The sequence below is a fragment of the Bubalus kerabau genome, chromosome 7 (genome assembly GCF_029407905.1).
Source record: "Bubalus kerabau isolate K-KA32 ecotype Philippines breed swamp buffalo chromosome 7, PCC_UOA_SB_1v2, whole genome shotgun sequence".
Lineage (NCBI taxonomy): Eukaryota > Metazoa > Chordata > Mammalia > Artiodactyla > Bovidae > Bubalus > Bubalus kerabau.
The window spans coordinates 15,341,347-15,366,844 of NC_073630.1; the positions used below are offsets into that span (position 1 = coordinate 15,341,347).

The window sequence follows — 25,498 nt, forward strand, 5'->3', positions numbered from 1 at the left end:
GTGAGAGAAACAAAAGCTGCTACTTTTAAACAGGTGGTTGACAGAAACCCTGATATTTTGGTAGGAAAAATCCAATAGATTTAGGAAACTGAATACATTTTATAAAATGTACCTGTTTTTCAAAATTAGATATTTATTGTCATTTAACCTTCCAGTTGGCACTTGCCTTTAATAAAAATATTGAAAGAGAATTTTCTCTGGAGAAGAAAACTGACCAGTTAATTTCATATCCCTTCAGTGATGGGACAGCCCAACATAGCTATGTTCTGATAAGATGTAATATGACAGATTGTGACACAGCTGATGTATACAGTTCAGTTGCTAAAGAGAAAATTATATGCAGTTTCTGCAAGAGTCTAATGACATCTAGGCCTTTTCTTGTCACTGAACAGTAATAACAAATAACTAAATTATTTGCAAATACTTAAAAATTGAAATATACATTTTTCGGTTGGGCTAAAAAGTTGTTGTTTAGCCGTTAAGTTGGGTTTGACTCTTTTTGTGATCCCATGAACTGGGGCCCACCAGGTTCCTCTGTCCATGGGATTTTCCAAGCAAGAATACTGGAATGGGTTGCCACACCCTCCTCCAGGGGATCTTTCCAACCCATGGATCAAATCTGAGTCTCTTGAGTCTCCTGCATTGGCAGACAGAGACTTTACCACTGAGCCACCAGAGAAGCCCTGGGCTAAAAGTGAAATGATAAGATGGAGCATGTGAAGCTTTGAAGGTATTTTCAGAGTAAACATTGGGGAATAATATCATCAACATTAACTATATTAGTCTTTGCATGCATGCTAAGTCGCTTCAGTTGTATCTGACTCTTTCTGACCCTGTGGATCATAGCCTGCCAGGCTCCTCTTGTCCATGGGATTCTCTGGGCAAGAATATAGGTGTGGGTTGCCATTTCCTCCTCCAGGGGATCTTCCTGATGAAGGGATTGAACCCATGTCTCTTAAAGTTTCCTGCACTGGCAGGCAGGTTCTTTAACACTAGTGCCCCCTGGGAAATCCATATTAATCTTGACTGTGATGCAATTTTCAAAAACCAACTTATTTCACTTGTAAAAATGAAAATAGCTCTAGGGGAATCATAGTTGTATGGTTCTAGTCATCAGTAACTTTAGAACCAGATTGGTCTGTGGTGATAAAACTTGAGGACTTTCATTTCCTGGAGCTATATGTAAGCTTGAGTCTATTCAAATGAACCCCAATATCCCACCATATTTTTATGTTTAATGCACTCACTTTTCATAGTGGTTGAGGTTGGACTAAACAAAATATTGAGTTAATGCAGCCACTGAATCAAACTAATTTGAGATAATTTCTTTCTAAGCATGTGCAAAAAGAAATTCATAGGCATTCTATTCACTAGAAGAGACCACTTTTTTTGCTACCATACCAATAACTGGAGATTTACATTTGTTTTTGTCTACATTTGGAAAGGGAAAAATTTATTGAGCAGCTGTTTTTCTCAGTGCCATTCAGTGAGTATCACTGAGCTTAGAAATCTAAGCCTGTTCCCAAGTCTAGGGAAACAGAGAATGGTAGCAACTGCTGCTGCTGCTGCTGCTGCTAAGTCGCTTCAGTCGTGTCCGACTCTGTGTGACCCCATAGACGGCAGCCCACCAGGCTCCCCCCACCCCCACCCCACCCCACCCCCCTCCCCCCCCGTCCTTGGGATTCTCCAGGAAAGAACACTGGAGTGGGTTGCCATTTCCTTCTCCAATGCATGAAAGTGAAAAGTGAAAGTGAAGTCGCTCAGTCGTGTCCGACTCTTTGCGACCCCGTGGACTATAGCCTACCAGGCTCCTCCATCCATGGGCTTCTCCAGGCAAGAGTACTGGAGTGGGTTGCCATTTCCTTCTCCAGGAGATCTTCCCAACCCAGGGATCGAACCTGGGTCTCCCACATTACAGGCAGACGCTTTACCGTCTGAGCCACCAGGGAAGCTCTAATTACGGTTAATAACGGCCATTACAAGCATACTTTTAGAAAGGTCATTACAAGCATTCCTAACTATAACAAATTCCTAAATAGATACATTAGTTTCTTTTAATTAATTCAACTAATTATGTATCTGGGTTTCCGAGATGGCTCAGCAGTAAAGAATTCACCTACCAGTGCAGGAGATGTGAGTTCAATCCCTGGGTCGGGAAGATCCCCTAGAGAAGGAAATGGTAACCCACTCCAGTATTCTTGCCTGGGAAATGCCCAGACAGAGGAGCCTGGGGGCTACAGTCCATGGGGTTGCAAAAGAGTTAGACACAATTTAGTGACTAAGCCACCACCACCATCAACCCCTTACCAGATATGAAAATGAAAGCCTCTCAGTTATGTCCGATTCTTGTGACCCCATGGACTATACAGTACATGGAATTCTCCAGGCCAGAATACTGAAATGAGTAGCTATTCCCTTCTCCAGGGGATCTTCCCAACCCAGGAATCAAACCCAGGTCTCCCACATTGCAGGCAGATTCTTTACCAGCTGAACCATAAGGGAAGCCCCTTATCAGATATATTATTTGCAAATATCTTCCCCATTTAGTAGGCAGCCTTTTCTTTATGTTGATGGTTTCCTCACTGTGCAAAAGCTTTCTAGTTTGATGTAGTACCATTAGCTTATTTTTTCTAATCCATGTATAAGCATGGATCTCCCAAAGCTTAACTAATAACTGCCTACTGTTGACTTGAAGCTTTACTAAATTGTGGATTAACACATGCTTTTGTGTTGGTCTTTAAAGATATTTAGGTATTATCATTGAGTCACAATCTATTTGAAGAGATAACAATGTAGAATTAAATGACATAGGGCTAAGATAAATTTATTTATAAAATATTGTAAAGCATAGGGAAGGATTTAAGTCAACTTGGAGAGAAGAGGAAGAGAAAAGGAAAAAACTATTAGGCATCACAGAGGTTCTCTGATGTATCATCAGAAAGTTTGGTCTTAAAGAATAAATTTCAGTAGACTGAAGGAGTGGCATATTGCAGAGGTATGAAATTCCTAGGAGAATATCTAGCAAAGGGTAGATGATCAAAATATACTCATTTCCTCCTGGTTTCAAATAGGTGATGTGAGAGTGGCAGGAAGTGAAATAGAAATGGAGGGTAGAACCACATCTTACAGGACATGATAAACCTTGCTAAGGAATTTAGACTTTTTTTCCTGGAGATAATGAAGACTGACATCATCTGAGAAAGACAGCTTTAACTGTGGAGAGGAGGATAAGCAGGAGAGAAGAGATGGAGGAGCCTATGGAATCTCACTGGACGTGTCTAACACACATATATCTATGGCATTTAATAGTATGTCTTTACTCGATATAAACCTGATCCACATATCTTCTTGCTTCAAGTGGTCTTTGTAAATATATAAAGATTAAAGATAATTGAAGAGAAATTTGGCTTGAGAAAATTTATATCTCTAGGCTAACATTCATATTCCTTGTGAATGCAGGGATATTGCTTCAGATTATTTTCTTTTAAGATATTTAAAGATAGGTGTGGTTGACTACCTTCTAGTTACACAGATAGAGAAGAAGAGAGTTACTAATGTGAGGAAATTTTAGGAATTACTCTGACTAGGCTAATTTTCACATGCAACTTTGCCAAATTTGCATCTCAAAGTTTGCTATTCCTAGACCACATTCTGCTTATTAATTAATTTTAGCCTTGAGCCATCAAAAAGGAAATCAGACTTATTTTTATTCCATTTTAATACACTTTCTTCTTATGACAGTAACACAAGGCTATTTTGAGAAATTAGAAAGTAAAATCTTGAAGGACAAAGCATTAATAATCCATAATCTGTCATAGAGTAGTGTGTCCTAAATTGCTTCAGTCATGTCCGAGTCTTTGTGACCCCATGGACTGTAGCCCGCCAGGCTCCTCTGTCCACTGAATTATCCAGCCAAAAATATAGGAGTGGGTTGCCATGCCCTGCTCCAGGGGATCTTCCCAACTCAGGTATCAAACCCAAGTCTCTTGTGTCTCCTGCATTTGCAGTCGGGTCCTTTACCACTAGTCACCTGGGAAGCCCATCGTAGAGCAGTGTTTTGTCAATATTTAAGCAAACTTTGTTTATTTTGAAGTAAATATATATACACACGCACGCACACACACACACACACAGGAAATTGCTAAATCAGTACAGTTACAACACAGAGATGACAGAGATGTCCAATATGCCCTTCACCAAGTTCCCCACAATGTTCTTGCTTAGTCTGACACTTTGTGACCTCATGGACTGTATCCCACAGGATATGTCCTCTGTCCCTGGGATTCTCCAGGCAAGAATACTGGAGTGGGTAGCCTCTCTCTTCTCCAAGGGAACTTTCTGACCCAGGAATCGAACCAGGGTCTCCTGCATTGCAGGTGGATTCTTTGCCAGCTGAGCTACCAGGAAAGCCCCCCACCCATGCATGATGGTTACATCTTAGTAATTATAGTATAGTATCAGAATCAGGAAACTGACATGGGTACTATGTACACATATAGTACTTAGCCATTTTATCACTGGTATAGAATCATTAACCACCACTGCAATACAGATACAAAACCATTAATCATTACAAAATCTCCCTCATTCCACCCCTATATGCTCACCCTCACCCATTCTTCCACACCATCCCCAGCTCTTGGCAACCACAGTTATTCTCCACTCATTCTAACAGTGTTATCAGGTTGAATTGTTTTGAAATTGGCTTTTATGTCATTCAGGAAAATGCCCTTGAGGTCCATTCAAGTTGTTGCATGCATCCATGGTTCGTAGGTTTTTTTTTATTGTTGAGTAGTATGAAGCAAAAGGCAAAGGAGAAAAGAAGGAGAGATAAGAAAGCCTTCTTAAGTGAAGAATGCAAAGAATAGAGGGAAACCAAAGGATGAGAAGGACTAGAGATCTCTTCAAGAAAATTAGCAATACAAAGGGAACATTTCATGCAAAGATGGGCACAATAAAGGACAGAAATGGTTTGGACCTACAAGAAGCAGAAGATACTAAGAAGAAGTGGCAAGAATACACAGAAGAATTCTACAAAAAAAGGTCTTAATGACCCAGATAACCATGATGGTGTGATCACTCACCTTGAGCCAAGTTTCTAGAATGTGAAGTCAAGCAGGCCTTAGGAAACATGACTATGAACAAAGCTAGTGGAGGTGATGGAATTCCAGCTGAGCTATTTCAAATCCTAGAAGATGAAGCTGTTAAAGTGTTGCACTCAATATGCCAGCAAATTTGGAAAACTCGGCAGTGGCCACAGGACTAGAAAGGTCAGTTTTCATTCCCATCTCAAAGAAGGACAATGCCAAAGAATGTTCAAACTATCACACAATTGCCCTAATTTCACACACCAGCAAGGTAATGCTCAAAATCCTTCAAGCTAGGCTTCAACAGTATGTGAACTGACAACTTCCAGATTTACAAGCTGGGTTTAGAAAAGAGGAACCAGAGATCAAATTGCCAACATCTGTTGGATCATAGAAAAAGCAAGAGAATTCCAGAAAAACATCTATTTCTACTTCATTGACTAGGTTAAAGCCTTTGACTGTGTGGATCACAAGAAATGGAAAACTCATGAAGAAATAAAATTATCAGACCACCTTACCTGCCTCCTGAGTAACCTTTATGCAGGTCAAAAAGCAACAGTTAGAACCAGACATGGAACAAAGGATGGGTTCAAAATTCAGAAAGGAATACATCAAGGCTGTATATTGTCATCCTGCTTATTTAACTTATGTGCAGAGTACATGATGCGAAATGCTGGGCTGGATGAAGCACAAGCTGGATTCAGGATTGCCAGGAGAAATATTAATAACCTCAAATATGCAGATGACACCACCCTAATGGCAGAAAGCAAAGAGGAACTAAAGAGCCTCTTGATGAAAGTGAAAGAGGAGAGTGAAGAGGCTGGCTTAAAACTCAACTTTCAAAAAATGAAGATCATGGCATCCATTTTCCATCACTTCATGGCAAATAGATGAGTAAAAATGGAAACTTTATTTGGGGGAGCTCCAAAATCACTGCAGATGGTAAGTGCAGCAATGAAATTGAAAGGCCCTTGCAAAGGTCCGTATGCAAAGATCAAAGCTATGATTTTTCCAGTAGTCATGTATGGATGCAAGAGTTGAACCATGAGTAATCTGAGCACTAAAGTATTGATACTTTCAAACTGTGATGCTGGAGAAGACTCTTGAAAGTCCCTTGGACTGCAAGGAGATCAAACCAGTCAGTCCTAAAGGAAATCAGCTGTGAATACTAACTGGAAAGACTGATTCTGAAGCTGAAATTCCAATACTTAGGCCACCTGATGGGAAGAGCCAACTCATTAGAAAAGACTATGATGCTGGGAAAGATTGAAGGTTGGAGGAGAAGGGCAGACAGAAGATAAGATGGTTGCATGGGATCACCTACTCAATGGACATGAGTTTGAGAAACTTTGGGAGATAGTAAAGGACAAGGAAGCCTGGCATGCTGCAGTCCACAGGGTCACAAAGAGTCGGACATGACTGAGCTACTGAGCAACAACAGTGAATTCACGAACTTGTTTAAAACCTACCTACTGGATGACATCTATGTTGTTTCCAGTTTTTAGCTATTTTAAATAAGGCTGCTAAGAACATTTATGTGCAGGGTTTTTTGTTTTTTGTTTTTTTGCATGTGTATGTTTACATTTCTCTGGCATGAAAGTCCATGAGTGTGATTGTTAGGTAGTCTGGTAAGTGTATGATTAGTTTTTAAGAAACTGCCAAATTGTTTTACAGAGTAGTTGCACTGTTTTACATCTCAACTGACAATTAATGAGGTATCCAGTTTGTTTGCATTTTTGCCACCTTTGGGTGCTGTCACTATTTTTTTTTAATTTTATCCATTCTGATAGAAATGTAGTAATAACCTGTGATCTTAATTTGCATTTCCCTAGTGATTAGTGACATTGAACATCTTCTCATGTACTTTTTGCCATCATTATATCCTCTAACGTGAAAGGTTCCTTTGTGTCTTTTGTCCATTTCCTAATTGGATTTTTTTTTTTTTTCTTCAAACCATTGAGAGTTCTTTAGGGTTTTCCAGGTAGGACTTCTGATAAAGAAGCAGCCTACCAATTCAGGAGACTAAGAGAAATGGGTTTGATCCCTGGGTCCAGAAGACCTCTTGGAGGAGGACATGGCAACCCATTCCAGTATTCTTTTTTTTTTTTTTTTTTAATTTTATTTTATTTTTAAACTTTACATAACTGTATTAGTTTTGCCAAATATCCATTCCAGTATTCTTGACTGGAGAATCTTATGAACTTATGGGCTATAGTCCATAGGGTTGCAAAGAGTCAGACACAGTTGAAGTGACTCAGCATACATGCAGACACATGAAAGGTTGTTTTATGTCTTTGTCCATTTTCTAATTGGATTCTTTGCACTGAGAGTTCTTTACATATTCTAGATACCACTTCTTTGTCTGATATGTGGTTGGCAAATGTTTTTTCCTAGTCTATTGTTTTTTCATCTTCTTTACAAGGTCTCACATAGAACAAAAGTTTTTTAATTTCGCTGAAGTCAAATTTACCAATTATTTTTTGTGCGTTAACCTTTCATGTCGTGTCAAGATGCTTCAAGCAAATTCTAGGTCTCTAAAATACTCAACTGTTTTATGCTAAAAATTTTATAGTTTTATATTTCCCATTTAAATCTATAATCCATTTTGAGTTTAGTTTTGTACTAGGTGTGAAGTTTACACTGAGGTTCACTTTTTGCCTGTGGATATTCATATGTCCAGGAGCTTTTGCTGGGAAAAAAAAAACTCTTTCCTTTGTTGAAGTGCTTGTGCGCCTTTGTAAAGAATAATCAGTTGGCCTTCTGTGTGAATCTCTTTCTGGGTTCCCTATCCTGTCCCATTGATCTATGTATCTATCCCTCTGCCAATAACATAGATTTGATTACTGTGGCTTGAAATTAAGAATAGGGATTCCTCTCACTTACTCTTGTTTCTTTTTTTGGGGGGGGGGAGGAATTATTTTACCTATTCTATTTCCTTTGTCTTTCTGTATGGATTTTAGAATAATTTTGTCTACATTAGCAGAAAAAGTAATGCTAGAATTTTAATAGGAATTGTAGTAAGTCTGTATATCAGTTTGGGAACATATTCACATCTTTACTATGTTGAGTCTTCCAATTTATTAATAAAGTGTATCTTTCTGCTTACTTAAATGTTTTATTTCTTCTATCAGTATTTTGCAGTTTATAGTACATCAGTCTTATATATGATAGAGTTAAATCTAAGTATGTCTTTTTATCCCAGCAATTATAAATGGTATTGGATTTTTAATTTCAGTTTTCACATATTTATTGCTAGTATACAAATACAATTTTTACGTGCTGATTTTATCTTGTGATCTTGCTGTTAGTTCCAGCGGTTCTAGGAGTTTTGGTAGAGTCTTTTAGATTTTCTATGCAATCCTTTATGTCATTTATAAAACTGAACAGTTATGTCTTTTTCTTTCTCATCTGTATGCCTTTTATTTCCTCTTGTTGCCTTTTCTGTGCTGATTACAATTTTGGGTACTAGGTCAAATCATAGTGATGACGGTGGACATCTCTAGATTGTTCTCCATCTTGTGAAAAGCGTTGAGTCTTTCTTTCACTAATAGGTATAAGTTTAACTGGAGGGTTTTGTAGCCATTCTTTATTGAGGTGAAGATATTCTTTTCTATCCCTAGTTTTCTATGTATTTTTGTCATGTTTGAGTGTTAGATTTTATCAAATGCTTTGTTTCCCATCAACTGATGGACTCAGATGATTTTTTCTTCTTTAGCCTGTTTGGCAGATTATATCATTTGATTAGCAATCTATTTTCAAAATGAGGTAGAGGCCAACTCTGTTTCCCTCTATTTCTTCTCCACCTTTTTTTCCCTTAATCTTGCTTTTTTCCTTAATTTTCTTCCCTCTATCAATAATGAGGCAGTAAAAGATTCTGATTTTCCCTGCCTGCAGCTTCACATCTTACTCTTTTCTTCCACCTCAACTATTGCTTCCCTCTATCCATTATCTTCTCATTCAAGTTTACCCTCCAGAGTGAAACATCCAGAAAGTGACCTTCTTCAATCCTTAAAATTGGCTCTAAGCCCCCTTTGTTACCTCATACTATCAAAATAAGGTTCAATTCCATCCGCAGAGCTTATTAAATTCTTCAAAAGCTGATAAGTTTCTTTTTTGTTCACGGGCACCAATTGGGCTTCCATCTGGTAAAGAATCCACCTGCAATGTGGGAGACCCGGGTTCAATCCCAGGAAGATCCCCGGAAAAGGGCATGGCAACGCACTCCAGTATTATTGCCTGGAGAATCCCCAAGGACAGAGGAACCTGGTGGGCTACAGTCCATGGGGTCGCAAAGAGTCAGACATAACTGAGTGACTAAGCACACACAGCACATCAGTTAATCATTCCTCACACTTGTTCACGCCCCATTCAAGCCATAGCTTTGGAAGACATGTCATGCTTCTCTGGAGCTTCTGTGCTGTTCCAACCTCCTGAAATGACCCAGAATTCTGTTCTCGTCTGGCATCTTTTGTTTGCTCAGGCAAAATTAGACATGTGTCTTCTCTTTGAAAGTGTACTTTCTTCAAACGCAAGGACTATATTATATTCCTATTTATGCCCTTAATGCCTCATAGAGTCCCTGGCACAGAGTATTAATAAGAGTAGCTAACACTGATTGAGTGATTTCTATGTGACACACTTTCCTAATGCTTCATGTAGATTTTCTCATTTAATCTTCATAACAGTCGCATGAGAGATATATTCTTTTAATCTCCTTCTTGAAGATGACAAAGCTAAAACCTGGGGTAGCAAACCCAGGCAATTGGCACTAGAACCTGTGTCTTCACCAATGGGTCATATCCTCTGCAATCAGCAAATGCACTAAATTTTTACTGAATGAAATAAATAAATAATATATTCATGAATACTTGAATGAATGAAAATCATCAGGATCATTATAAGTTTCTTTGACAAAGAGTTTTTCAGAAAAGAATTAATGGCTGAATTATATTTAGCCAAGTTAATTCCAGATATTTCTGAGTTACATGGTATCCTAGAAACAGGCACCAGAGACATCGATTTAAGTAAATTTGCATTTAAAATCTCTCCCACTTAGTAGCTGAATGATCTTGTCATTTTCCATAATAATTTTAAGCCTTATTTTCCCTAAGGGTAAGGAGAGGATGGGTTCAACTTCGTTAACTTCAGTATAAAGAATAATGGGGGTTAAAAAAAAGATATGAATAACAGCACGATTCTCAGACACACACCTAGGATTTGCTTCCATTTTTCTACTTGTTCCCCAGAACTTCATGCAGATTCCTTGGACTGTTATTCCCTCCACTCCCATTTTTGGGGGAACTAATAACTATTCTTTTTACCATTCTGTCCCCAGTTTCATACCCTGAATTATTTCTTTTACCTGGTTCAACTAAACCTCAAGGTTTCCCTATTGCTACTGTTATCACTCTGACACAGCTACCAACACCCTACCTTATGAGTGTTGTCTTCCTGCCCTGCCCTCTAGTCCTCCAAGCCACCAGAGGTAATAATAAATGAAACAAACAAACCAAAAAAAAAAAAAAAAAAAAAAACCCACTATAAACAAGCCTCATCTGATCTTAAGCATAAATAAGTACTTAGCCAAATGATTAGCTCTATTGTCTGATTAACAGTCACTTGAGCCTGATTAAGAATGAGGACTAAGCTGCTAATGATCGTGACTAACACTAAACCTGGGTCAGGATATCTACTTATCAAGCAAGTTTTCTTTTTTCAATCAATTCAGTTCATTTGCTATGGCGTGTCCAACTCTTGGCAACCCCATGGACTTTTTTCTTTTTTAACTCATCTTTAATGACCCCGTCTTGTAAACTGTAGCTTGTATACCACTTCCTCTATGTAGATTTCCACAGAGTTTTCATGACTAAATTTAGTGGCTCCCCTTTTTGAATGCCTTTACACTCTGAACAACATCTAGTCTTGTACTGGAGTATTATTCGATTTGTTTTACCTTCCTTATTATGATATATGTTCTCAAGGATGGTTTTATCACCTTTGTATTAATACAGTGCTTTATGTAGTACCTTACTGAGTACACAGTTGGCTATAAGTAAATATTCATTGAATGAATGAACCAGAAAGGAATTTCTCAGACTCTGGCCTGAGACTATGGAACTCCGTGACTTGTTTATATACCTCATAAAAAGTCAGAAAGAAATATGAAAGTCATTTTTTGTCTTGTTATTCCAGGATAAAACAGGGGGCCTAGAATGTATGTTCCCTCAGTTTCCATTGTCTCTCACCCACTTCAGTCCTACTGTAGGAGGCTATTTCTTAGCTCTCGGCAGGGAATTGCACACTTTATTAGGAACAACCAAATTCAAGGTGGCTGGAGTGAGCTGGACCTGATTCATACTGCTTTTTATGTTTTGGTTTAGTACAGAATTGTATAGGCTTAGCTCTAAAGTGCACAGGCAGTGCAGACAGAGGAAGACATTCATCTCCTGACTCTATATTGTTCAATGTCGAAATGGCTTACTTGTCAAAGAACTTAAGTACCACAGTGATGGATGTGCTATAAACACATAGCCATCTAGATGTTACAGACAGTTTTGTCTTTCTTTTGGAAAACAAAAACAGAAACTTTCAGAAGTATACTATTCTTCTAAAGCCACTGAAAGTACGCATTTAATTAAAAGTTGTCTCCCAATTTAATATTTGTGACTCTCAGGAACAGGGCTCTTTTAGCATTGTATAGACTCTGTTTACACTGAGCTCACTAATATGAGAACTTTGCCTCACTAATAAGCTCCCATAACCTCTAAAGATGATCCCCTTCTTCTGGACAAGCTGAATCATCTAAACAAGTCAAATCCTTCTCTTGTTCTCTCTCTCCAACCTTAGTCACCTAAAAACCACTAAGTACTGAAGCATATAAATGCCTAGTCTTTCCTCTATTTCTTGTTATTTTCCTTCATTATATGAAGTCAGCCTAATAAATAAGTTATGTTTATCACAAGGATGAGAATATGTTAAAACATTTATAGTTGAGAGCAATGCGTTTAGTCATTTTAGAGAAGCCAGTGTGCATGGGGCAGGCTTTTTTGAAGTTAGTGTAGAAAAGTTGGCGATGGACAAAAGTGGCAGTGGACTATGCAGGCAGAGTTGTTTGTTCAGCAGAAGCACTGCTGAAGAGGACTGGAGACCTACCTTTGAGTGTTCAAGTCTCTTTCCTGCTGCTAGGTAGGAAGGTTTTTAAACCACTTTGTACCTTAGTTTTCCATCTTTGAACCTGTGATCCATTCTTTCTCTCACTCCCCAAATATATGTCCTACAGTTTGAATTGTTATTTGCAGTGTCCTTTAAACTATAAATTTCTGTATCAACTATAAAATTGAGCTATACTATTAAAGAAGGTCTGAAGAAAATGATTTTAAAATGTGTTTGCATACATTACTAAAAAGAAATAAAGAAGTCCTAGATTTATTTATTTCTTCTTTATTTTTTTAATAAAAAGAAATCCTAGATTGAAAGGCAGAACTGAAAGGAAACTTTTTTTTTTAAACCATTTTTCTCATCCTGTTTTTCTTGACCCACCTTTCTTTCCCATCATGCCAGCAATCCTGGTGTGCTGACCTCCACCCTCCACTAAATATCTGTTTGACCCCATTAGTTCTCTGATCCTCTTAGCTCCTCCACAAGCTCTTGTCATCTAAAGATAGTCAATTTATTTTTAATGGCTTTCTCCTCCACCCCTACACACACACATGCACACACTCACTACACACACCCCTACTATAGGCCCTATTTCTCCAACCCTGATCTTTTAGCCTAAGGACAAAGTTGGAAATCACCAGATGCCCCAGATCATGGCAAGTTTCCAAGAAGGCAAACAATAAGATCTACAGCCAGCTGGCTCGGCTGTTTTTTTTGGGTGTTGCTGTTGTTGTTGTTTTTTTTTAATGACAATTGTCATTTTCTGAGAGGGATGCAGAGCTCTCAACATTTGCTAATAAAAGGTGGATGGAGAGAAAATTTTAAAAATAGTTTGGATATTTGTAATCTGCTGCTGCTAAGTCACTTCAGTCATGTCCGACTCTCTGCGACCCCATAGACGGCAGCCCACCAGGCTCCCCCGTCCCTGGGATTCTCCAGGCAAAAACACTGGAGTGTAATCTGAGTGACTGTCAATAAGACCTGACTCTGAGCATTAGGACATGCATTTTATATATGCTTTTAGTTGACATTTTTCAAAAAGGATATATACCTAATTGGCAATAGAGGATAGTTTCTCTGGACAATTACCCAAAAAATCTTTTTTGGAGAAATCCACAGACCTACTGTACTAAAAAAGAAGGAAAACATCTTTGATATTTAGGAAATTTTAAGTTATCAATAGAAACTTGGTTCCCTGCTCTGTATTATGAAGAGCCAGGATGTTTGTTTGAGTAAGATTCATTAGAGGCTTCACTGAAACAGTGACCTTTTACCTTATTTTGACAATAGCATATCATTGGGTCTTTAAATAGGCTATTAAAGTAACCCTACTGTTATTTCTGATAAATTCTTCCTCTCTAGTTATTTCTTTCACTATGAATAATTTGATACTGTGATTAATGTTCTGAGCTCCTTAAAAAAACCTTATAGGGAAAAAATAGCAAGTTACTATTGATTCCTCATTTGAATCCATACTATATTTTATTTGGGTCATTGTTCTGTGTAGTACTATTGTGTATTATTGTATCATAGCTTGTTAGTGGCCCAATTGTGAGGTACCGATCAATGGTTCAATGTCAGGTATATTGAATAAAGTTTTTTCCAAAACTCAGAGCTGGCCCTGATTCTAATTAACACCTTTAATGTTGATTTGAAGTGTGGAATAGGGAGTAAACTTATTAAATATGCAGATTACTTTATATTGAGTAGGGGTGATTATTGCCTAGAATCACACTATAGGAGTTCATAAGGACCTTGACAAATTAAACAAGGTGATTAGAAGTGAGGTGAAGTTTAATAGGGACAAATATATGATAATTCACACAGAGATGGAAAGAAAAAACAGTGTATGTGTATGTGTGTATCTATAATAGTTCAAAATTGTGGGATATAGGCAGTTTCAGATTGAATCATCTATCAATTATAAATTTGAAATGTAGCATTGATGTTTATAAGGAAAATGACCAAGGTCACCTAGCAGTGTTAAAGTTGTTGAGGACTTTTAAACTACCATAATCTATTTATAAGATCCATAGATTATGCAAAAATTGCAATAGAGAAGAAAAAGATGGCTTAGTTAATTACAAAGCAAAAAAAAAAAAAGCAAGGGGGAGTAATAGATCCTGGGAATAAAACAAAAGGAATTTAGTATTTAATTCAGCAAGGAGAAGGCTGGGGATGAAAATGAAAAGGCAATGTTTTATTAAATAAAGAAATAGAGGTGTCCTAGAGGTGGTGAGTAACTACTGCCCATGGGACTGAGAACAAAATGAGAGGCTTATTTGAATAGGAGGGGTTTAGGTTAGGCATGAGTAAGGACTGCCTGGTGTTAAATTTTCGAAGTCATAAAAATGCCTTAGGAAGAAAAATAAAGTCAGTTTTGGGGACTGGCTTATGTGCCTTAAAGAACGTAATCGAATTATGTGATACCTCCAGGAATTCTCTCAACTCTCTGATGTTATGATTTTATAAGGATTCTTTCTTAACATCATTTAGAAATTTGTTGATCCTCAGGGAAATTCTTGGGAATTAGTCAAGTCCTTCCCGTATTCTCAATGATAGAGGAACATAAAAATCTACTGTTCTAATACTGAAGTCTATTGGTTTATTTGAGGATATTGTCCTAATGAATTTTATAATTAGCTGACCATCAGTAGCAAATATAATGAAATGCTGACTGTACAAATTTAGGATAATTCCATATTTGTTCATATTGTCCTGTGTAAACAAATATTGCATCTTTTTCAATAATGTATAAGAAAGTACACAGGAAAATTGCAGAGTAATTGAATTCACAGGATATTGAGCCTTTTGCAACAGAGTTCTGCTTAATTAGTGTGTATATATGCATAGATGTATGTGTGTATAATAAAAGACTACTTTAACTAATAGGCCATTTAAAATAGAGAACAGGGTCATAAACGATCATTCTGTCAACATGTGGAAAAATATAATGTCTGCCACATATCAGGATTCATGACATGACAAAATTAGTTCTGAGCTTATAATATGGGACAACAAGTCAGGCAAGACAATCAGATTTTCAGATGACTGTCTTTTCACATTTATATAGCATTGTCATTTTGGAGAGAGTTTCACCATCATCATCATTATTTATTGCTTAACAGCAGCCAGAAGGATGGTGTTTCCTCCTCCCTCTGGGTTCTCTAAAATGACCTATCGTATCCAAGATCAAATCAACCTCAAAAGTGTACAGGAAAATGCATCTCTCTAGTGCAGGAAGATGTTCCATACCTAGTCAGTGACATCCCTCTACCTCAACTGCATCTATGTTACCTGAATTTCTAGTATTACCTGTGACCATCTTGTCTATACCATGTGGCAGATGGGGTGCTCCTGACTACTCTTTGGAGGGAAACATTCTGAAATCTCTCAGGAAAGACTTGAAAGGCATCTCCTGGTATATAGCCCTGCATGCCTAGAAATCCACCTTGGAGGGACAGTGTTTGGAAGGGAGCAATGTGCTCTGCGTGACTACCTCTACTTTTTCTAGACCAAGCACACTTGGAATTCTGATGGATGTTTAAATAGTTTTTTTAAAAATAAAGATCAAATAAGTATTCTAAAGAAGTTCAGAGCACAAAAATCTGAAGCTGTGTTTTATGTCATATGCTCTGCTGTACCACAGAAAGCTGGGTGTGTGGGCATGTGAAGGGTATAAGACAGGAGTGGGGAGGAGGCCAGAACAGAGGGGCTGGGGAAGGAGGCACCACTCCAGCCTTATTTGAGCATCCTCCACAGGGAGCCATTCTCACCTGCTGACCCTCCTCTCTACATCCTCAGTCCTTTTTGGTCCTCTTAGGGCTCCTTTTATAAAGCACCCTCTCCATCCAGGGGACATCCCCTGGGTCCACCCTGCAGGGATCCTTCAAACTTGTTGGCCTCAGACTTTAGTCTTCTGCTTCTGTCTTGAGAAGGAAGAAGTGTTGGCACCATGAGAGGAAGAAAGGCACAGACACATTCTCTCCACTAGAGACAACTGTGGCTGGGTTCCTCCTAAATTAACTGGTCCCATAAATTATACTTTCTTAGGCTATATATAGTCTTACCTTCTATGAGAGAATTGTATTTCCGCCACTAGTATGACTTTAACCTTAATCTTTTAAAATAAGAAACCTAGCATCATTGATGGAGAAGGCAATGGCACCCCACTCCAGTATTCTTGCCTGGAAAATCCCATGGACAGAGGAGCCTGGTGGGCTGCAGTTCATGGGGTCGCTAAGAGTCGGACACAACTGAGAGACCTCACTTTCACTTTTCACTTTCATACATTGGAGAAGGAAATGGCAACCCACTCCAGTGTTCTTGCCTGGAGAATCCCAGGGACGGGGGAGCCTGGTGGGCTGCCTTCTATGGGGTCGCACAGAGTCGGACACGACTGAAGTGACTTAGCAGCAGCAGCAGCATCATTGGGCTAAAGAACATTCAACTCTTTCCTGAGCTTGCTTTTATTACATAGCAGTTGCCCTCATTCACTTAAAATAGCTCATCAGTATGGATTGAGCCATCTGCAAACCAAATTTTCTGACATCAGGGAGTGTTAGAGTCCTGCTTACCTCACCATTTACCCTGATACCCTTAAGTTTCATTAGACTTCCTTTCCAAACTTGTATCTGAGGAACTGGGAGAAATTCACTGAGAAGAAGGAGCTAGTAAGATACAGAATGTGGTTTCTTAAGTGACAATTGGCTACAGTGGCAGATAGGACACTGGAAAGCCTTTCCACATGCTTTTTCTGCTCTCCTATAAGTAGAGCATTCCTCTTCTCGAGACTTCTTCCTCTTTATGTAAATACTTAACCTTTGAAAGAAAGAAAAAATAAAACTCCAGTATTGCCAAAGGGTTTCCCAGGTGGTGCTAGTGGTAAAGAACCTGCCTGCCAATGCAGGAGACATAAGAGAAGCAGGTTCCATCCCTGGGTCGGGAAGATCCCCTGGAGTAGGAAATGGCAACCCACTTCAGTAATCTTGCCTGGAGAATCCCATGGACAGAGGAGCCTGGAGGGCTGCAATCCATAGGGTCGCAAAGAGTCAGACACGACTGAGTGGCTGAGCACGAGCACACATTACCAATGGTGACTGTTCTTTGTTCTGGTTTGTATCTCTTCTTTAGCTCCTAAACCATAGATTTTTTTTTATATATATATATATTTTTTTATTATTATTTCCTTTAGCAGAGTTAGTTGAGCAATTTTCTTCATCATTTCAGTTTCTTTCTGATATTTTAATCAGAAATAATTCATCACATCTACCACTAAATTGTCAGATCTGTTTCCACACTGCTTAAATAAGTATCTGTCTCAGGAATAGACATCCCAGCTTGTACTGGACCCCATGTCTACCAGAATCTTGGACTATACCTCAGCTTTTTCCGATATTTTGTTTCAGTATTATTTGTTTAAATTTTCTTTTTATTTGTCTTGCCTCTGAATTCATTTATGGCAAAACATCTTGTCACACAACTCATTGGTGGTCCAATAAAGCTTTTGCAGCTGATTGTAATACAGAAAGGCTTTCTAAAGTTCTCTTTTATAAAGTTTTGTTTTCTAAAAAAAAGTTTCTTTTTTTTAACTACACAATACTTCTGGCCACTATTAATCACCCACAAAATGGCTAGTAATATATAGTAAAAATTCCATTTTTATGCAACACTGGTTTAATGGGAATGCTGGCTTTCCAAGATGAAAGCATTTTCCTAGTAAAGAAGTGCAGCCAAAACAAATGAACCTCATTATTGGTGTTTTCCAGACCCTGGCTAGGTTCTGAGTTTCAAGATAAATAAAAAACAAATAAATAACATTAAAAAAAAATCTCGTGAGAATCAGTAACATGTATTCTAATGAGGTAAACAAAGAAGTAAAATTTCAAAACACAATGCTAGGATGTGAACATATATTTTAAGTATTAGAAGAGCACAGAAGAGACATCAGAATTTGATCTTGAAAGGAAGAAATTCACCAAGAAGATAAGCAAACATGCTGGGAAAACACCTAGCAAGCAAGGAATGATGAAATAGTCTGTTTGCCCTGTAATGTGAATATGAATGAGGCAAAAGGTTATTTCTGAAAATGGGGAAAAAAATTTTTGGGGCAAATTTTTGAAGGATCTTGAATGCTATGGAGTTTGAACCGTTTTCTAAGGGCAGTGGGTTATACAGGAAGTATTTAAATAAGGCAGAGGTAGGATTGGATTTGCATATCAGAAAGAACACTGTTGGCTGTGAAGGCTGGATTAGAGGTAGGTGGGAGTAGAGATAGGGGAAAAGCTTAGAAATAATTTTCAAGGTAGAAATGATGAGGGTACTGGCAATGGGAAGGCAAAGGTAGTGATAGATTTGCAAGATTTAGGAGGTAAAATTTACAAAACCTGATGAGAAGTTAGAGTGAGGTGTTAGAAAGAAAGGCCACAGGTGAGGAAGAGCTTTAGCTGAGAATGAGTCTATTGGTGGGAAAAATAAAAACATGGCGATCCTTGAAATCATAATAGAGGACAAAGTAACAGTAATAATAACTGCAAGGATCAGTAAGTGAGCGCTTAAAGAGTACGTTTTAAGCTAAGTGTCTTCTATCAAAATCTACTACAAACCTCCAGATATTTTATTATAAAATTATTATTTCTCCTGTTTAACAGGGAAAGGAATTGCAATTTGGAAAATTTTAATTTGCTCAAGGATTGACACTTCAATCTTTATATCTTCAAAACCTGTGTTTTTAGAAGCTGAGAGGTTGCCCAGAGCAGAGGTTGGCAGTACCTCACCGTGGTAGGCCTGCCTTCTCTGACCACCTCAGTCTAGTTTCCAACTCTTTTTTCTGTTTCTTGGGTCTCAACATCACTAATGTTCACTCTGCTGGCCCTCTATTATGGCGTGTAGTTGTTCATTAAGTTGTTAAATTTTGGAGCACTTTTCCTGCTTGGAAACCCTGCCTCTGTACCCTGCCAACGACAGTGCTCAGCCACTGCAACCAATGAGCCTCAGTAGGCACCAGTGGGCTCCGTGCGGTTGCTATACTGGGCGCTTGGAGCTACAAGAAAATTTGTCCTTTGACAGATGCTGAAATTACCATCCAGAGGAGGAAACTGGGGAGAGAGTGTGGGAGGAAAAGCCTGAACTGAGTTGGAGGACACTTTTCATGTACCCCTGCTTGTTTGTCTCTCTTCCACCATCAGCCCTTTTGCCTGAAGCATCCAGCGCCTATCCTATCAACCACGTTCCATTTTTCTCTCCCTGAAGAAAAATCCTTCTGATGGGATAACTTGAGTCAAGTGTTCCATTCTATTAAAAATGGGATTAGACTTAAAATTCCCCAGAACTAGAGCTGGCAGCTCACTCTTGTCATTTGTTGGTGAGCATTCCACACAACAAGGCTCAAATGTGAAACAAAAAAGAGAAAGAGAGGGAGGGAGGAAGAAAGAAGGAAAGAGAGAGAGAAAGGGAGAGGAGATGTAAAAGAAAGGCCTATGAGAGTTATTTTAAAGTTTATATGGATAAGATTTATTCGCCTATTGAAAGAAAATAGGTAAAAATATGAGTGAAAGTTCACGGCAGTGGGGATGGACATTAGATTTTTAACTGACAGCTTAAAAAAATCTAAGCAGCAACACATTCATTATAATTACACTAATAAAGTCATGTAAATGTCATAAAGAATTTGCTATGAAGAAAATTATGACCATTAGTATCCTAAGTTCATACATTCTTGTACTTGGAAAGGTGATGAGGCTTTAACTCAACTCCAATTCATGAATCTCCTTGTTAGTAGTATAAGGGGTCCTCCTGCCACACACACCAAAAAAAAAATAGTCCATTACAAATCATTAAATAGTGCATTATAAGGTGAAGAACTATTATAATAATAATCTTTGTATGAAAACAATAGATATGATCAAATACTGATGTGACATGTCCTAGAATCATCACTTTTTGAGGACACTGTTACTCTCCCCATTTATAGATGAGGAAAGTAAAGTTAACAGGGGTACCTAACATCACACGGCTTACAAATAAGAAAGCTTCTTGGCTTTAAAATCTAACCTACCCAATATCAAAGCTATTGTTATCAGATATAACTAATATCAGACAATCACATGTATCAAAATTAATTTTCAAAGCTTGAAGAGTTTTAAGTATTTTTCTTCTCATGGAAAGAGTGTAATCAGCCTAGATCCACCTTAAAATTTAATTTCACAGAAGTGCCCTAAATTACAATTTCTTTATATTTGTAATGTTCATGTAACTAAATACCACTTACCTATCAGACAGGACTGTTTAGTATAGAACACAGGTATAATAAATAAAAGAAGAATTTCAGTAAGATGTAAGATGTTGAGAAAATAAGGCTGATTAGACTGAAAAAAAAATTGGCTTTCTTTTATACATATAGCTATTGACATTCATTTTTACTGTGTGTATGAGTTGGGGTGTGGGGTTGGGAGAGGAGAGCTCAGGGCTCACGGATTCTTCCAGTGAATTGTTTGCGAGTTTTGTGTGTGTTTGGGCTTCCCAGATGGCTCAGCAGTAAAGAATCTGCCTGCAATGCAGGAGACCTGGGCTGGATTCCTGGGTTGGAAAGATCCTCTGGAGGAGGAAATGGCAACCCATTCCAGTATTCTTGCCTGGAGAATCCCATGGTGGGAGGAGTCTCGCGGTCCACAGTCCATGGGGACACGACCGAGCACCCACAGCACAGCGTGTGCATGTATATGGGTTTTGTGTGGTTAGGTGGAAAGACAGAATATATCAGTATGAGTATATTCACAGCTAACTCTTCTCTAGAATGCTGTAGATTTTCCCATTTCTTCTGTGTCCTGGGTAAACGTTGCCAATTGTTAGAAAAGGAATGTCAATATTTGCCAAGGTAAATTAATCTATGTATTAGGTGCTTGTGGACTACTTTATAATTGTGGAACATTTTAAAACAATAATTTGGCATGTCTAAATAATATCTACTCAGATGTTGACTTTAAGATACAATGGTTTTGAGGATTACCACTTGTGAAATAACCTACTTGATTTGTTTGCTGCTGCTGCTGCTAAGTCACTTCAGTCGTGTCCAACTCTGTGTGACCCCATAGACGGCAGCCCACCAGGCTCCCCCGTCCCTGGGATTCTCCAGGCAAGAATACTGGAGTGGGTTGCCATTTCCTTCTCCAATGCATGAAAGTGACTCCTAGCGACCCCGTGGACTACAGCCTACCAGGCTCCTCTGTCCATGGGATTTTCCAGGCAAGAGTTCTGGAGTGGGTTGCCATTGCCTTCTCCGCTTGATTTGTTTAGGGCCTCATAATATAGACCATAGCATTGCTTAGCAGAAAATCTTATAAGCACGAAAATAACAAAATTACTACTTATAATAGGTCCTTTCTTTCTCTGTTGGGCTCCTAAAACAGCTTTCTTTTTCTGTAATAATTAGCTATTTGTGTTCACTTCATTTTGCTTCATTTTATTTTTGTCACTTTTGGTGTGCTATCTTGGGTACTATGATGGAATGGCACTGAATCAGACAAGCTGTAATTTTTATTGCAAGCATATCTCACAGCACATTTATAAGCTGAACTTGATAGCAGAAGTGAAGCTACAGGGAACATGCCTTTGTTCTAAGTTATAAAATGTTCTGCTATTCTAAATTTGAAATATATTAAAAATAAACTGCCTCTTTGTGACATCAAGAACTTTACATAGGAAACCTATCAAGATGTTGCTTTAAAATTTCTGTGTGTATAAAACAGTTTTGCCAGCTAAAAACCTGTGTCATAATTCTATATTCACATTTAAAGCTAATATTCAAGGTGATACCATGGCACAAAAATTTGATTGTGTTTAAGATCCAAGCAGTTGATTTCAATTTTGTTTTCATGGAAAGCTAAGAAGGAGCATTAATTTATTTAGCAGTATTTTACTAATACGAGTATTTGAACAAAGCAGTTACATATTTCAGTTCAATTCAGTTCAGTCGCTCAGTCGTGTCCGACTCTTTGCAACCCCATGAATCGCAGCACACCAGGCCTCCCTGTCCATCACCAAGACCTGGAATTCACTCAGACTCACGTCCATCAAGTCAGTGATGCCATCCAGCCATCTCATCCTCTGTCGTCCCCTTCTCCTCCAGCCCCCAATCCCTCCCAGCATCAGAGTCTTTTCCAATGAGTCAACTCTTCGCATGAGGTGGCCAAAGTACTGGAGTTTCAGCTTTAGCATCATTCCTTCCAAACAAATCCCAGGGCTGATCTCCTTCAGAATGGACTGGTTGGATCTCCTTGCAGTCCAAGGGACTCTCAAGAGTCTTCTCCAACACCACAGTTCAAAAGCATCAGTTCTTCGGCACTCAGCCTCCTTCACAGTCCAACTCTCGCATCCATACATGACCACTGGAAAAACCATAGCCTTGACTAGACAAACCTTTGTTGGCAAAGTAATGTCCCTGCTTTTGAAAATGCTATCTAGGTTGGTCTAACTGTCCTTCCAAGGAGTAAGTGTCTTTTAATTTCATGGCTGCAGTCACCATCTGCAGTGAATTTGGAGCCCAAAACAATAAAGTCTGACACTGTTTCCACTGTTTCCCCATCTGTTTTCCTTGAAGTGATGGGACCAGATGCCATGATCTTCGTTTTCTGAATGTTGAGCTTTAAGCCAACTTTTTCACTCTCCACTTTCATCAAGAGCCTTTTTAGTTCCTCTTCACTTTCTGCCATATTTAGATATACGCATAAACATTTTTTTCACCAATACACTATGATCTTGCCAAGTGGAAACCTTCGGAAAGTTATAATCGAGAATGATTGCCAGAAACTACTGGGCAGAAAGTGGCCAGTCATATCCAGGGAGGGTTTCTGGTGAATCCTAATGTGGCTTTCTCCAGTCCTAACATCACCTTCAGGTTCTAGAAAGTGCAGGCTGGGTATAACTACCTAACCTTGCTCTTGCATTTGTAGATATTGAGTGAATGATATCTGCTATCATAGTCTATATTGACAAGTTTCATTTCTTCCCCCTGTGTAACCGGTTTAAAGCATCACTAAACATTGGGAAATATGTTAGAATGTTAGTTTTGAATATAGTTTTACTTCTACTACTAGAAACAGTAATAAATGAGAAATAAACTGTTCTTTTGAAACAAAATTCTTATTGCTATACTAGTACCAAGATAATTTATGGCACATTCCAGGAGCAGATGCCCTGTCACTCTGGTACTAAGCTGCACTCTAACTATGGGTAACACATTTTTATTCTTGCTTCTGCCCTCAATTATTTATCTATACTGTCACATTTTCTTTTAAAAATGGCAGAATTATCTCAATAATTGTAGGATATTCCAGAAAATTCTCCCCTTCAAATAGTCATTTTTACTTTCTTTATTTTACCTCCTTCAAGGAATGAGCAAGCAAAGGAATCTGTTGTTTGTTCTTGTTTCCCCTTGCTGCAGCAGGGGCCCCAATAAAGCTTGGCTTGCAAAAAGAAAAAAAAATGGTAATTTTTAAATTCATCGTTTTATGAAGCAGAAGTGTAGAGCAAAAAGGAATTACCATGGTATCACTCATTTCCATAGAGTAGATGATACACATCAACAATGTAAAACTCAATAAAATGCAGATTAAATTTTGCTGAAAGTTACCATTAAAAACTGGCACAAATATTTAACAAACATGGCCCATAATGTATTGTTTGCAACACAATTTTGCACATGATGGAAACTGGTGACCTACAAGGGTATTCCCAATACCCTTACCCAATGCTACTGTTGCTTGCAAAGACCCCAAGGAAATCATTAGCAAACTCCATCTAGAAACGGACCAAAAGGTCAGAGGTATACATAACATGACATTCATGGCCCGTGGTTTTGGAGGGCTGTGGGTATTTGTTCTTGTTCAAAATATGGTATAGTGCTTCAAAGCATCTGCTCCCATTCTCAGAGGTTAGTGAGTTTGAAGCATGCCAGCATCTAATTTTAAACAGTATGCCAAAGACACATATTTGTTCTTAAATGTCAGTCATTAGAGTTGGGTGCCTACACAAATTCAGTGAGTTCCAGTGAAGTGGTAATTGGTTCTCCAAGTTAGAAAGTATGAGTGTCTTATCAGAAACTCAAATATAAGGAAATTGACCATCAATTTAGAGACGAATAACCTGGGACAAGTAGATACCGTCTGTAACTTACAGATTGATTTGAAAAGCCTGGAACATTATTCTGTAAAAGAGAAAGCTGAAAACATATTCAGCTTTGCAGAAGCATGAAATTTACTTTATTTTAATACAAATAGAAATCTCTCTCTCTCACACACACACACACTTAAAGCAAATCTAACAAAAATAAATAAATATAAAAATAAAAGTCAGCATCTTGCAGTAGAAATATGGTTTTCGGAGTTGGTCAGATCTGCATTTGAATTCTGTCTTTATCCTTCAATGACCATGCCACACTAAGCTAATCCTTTATTCCCTGTACCTAAGTTTTCTTATCTATAAAATAGGTGAAATAGTTCTGAACATGAGGCATTGCTGTAAGGATAGTGTATGCCAACTGCATGGCATGTATGGAGTAGCAACTCAATAAGTAATGACTATTACAAATACTAGTTTTTAAGTATACACCTACCCAAACATGTTATTTATGCAAAATGTAATTATTTTATAAAAATGTTGAAGCCTTGTCACCTAAAAGAACATAAGCTTAAAGCTTGCAACATACTGAAATGTTAAAAAACTATAGAATATATAGCAATATAATTTCATTTTTCTTTGCTTTGATAGCAATTGCTTGATTTTTTTTCTCACAGCAGGAGAAAAAAAAATAGCCTTGCTCTATCACTCGAAACTTTCGCCTTTCCTTTAGTAATGATTTTTGTCTTCTTGTGATCCATGTAGGTTCTACACACCCTTACAACAATTCTCTTTCTATATTGTATCTTAATGTTAAGAAATAGCAAAAGAAAAAAAGCAATTTGACATTTGCATTTATGTACATTACTTTTTGCTTCCTTTATTTCCACTTGAAAGTATTCAATACTCTGTCTTGTGTCTCTCTGCTCTCCCAATAATCAAGGTCTCTCCAGGACCTCTCCAAGCAAACAGATATCCCTTACGGCACGGTCCTGGACTCCGCAGTATATGAGCATGTGCGCATGAAGGGAATGAATCCTTTTGAGAGGGACAGCATGTATTCCCAAATGTGGCGGATGATCAACCGAAGCAACGGATCAGAGAATAACGTTCTGGAGTCCCAAGCAGGCATTCAAAAG

The 25,498-nt window shown here is 38.2% G+C and overlaps 1 protein-coding gene and 1 non-coding gene across 4 annotated transcripts in view; one reads left to right on the top strand and one right to left on the bottom strand.

Moving 5' to 3' along the window:
• The window catches only part of GRID2 (glutamate ionotropic receptor delta type subunit 2), a 640,427-nt gene that overhangs the window by 399,881 nt on the left and 215,048 nt on the right, over nt 1–25,498 (top strand). For all 3 annotated transcript variants that reach the window (XM_055587659.1, XM_055587660.1, XM_055587661.1), the window contains exon 10: nt 25,303–25,498. In XM_055587659.1, coding sequence (XP_055443634.1) covers nt 25,303–25,498 — 196 coding nt within the window. The remainder of the gene's footprint in view (nt 1–25,302) is intronic.
• Nucleotides 1,878–1,949, bottom strand: TRNAY-GUA (transfer RNA tyrosine (anticodon GUA)). The gene has a single exon. It is a non-coding gene; the product is annotated as a tRNA-Tyr (tRNA).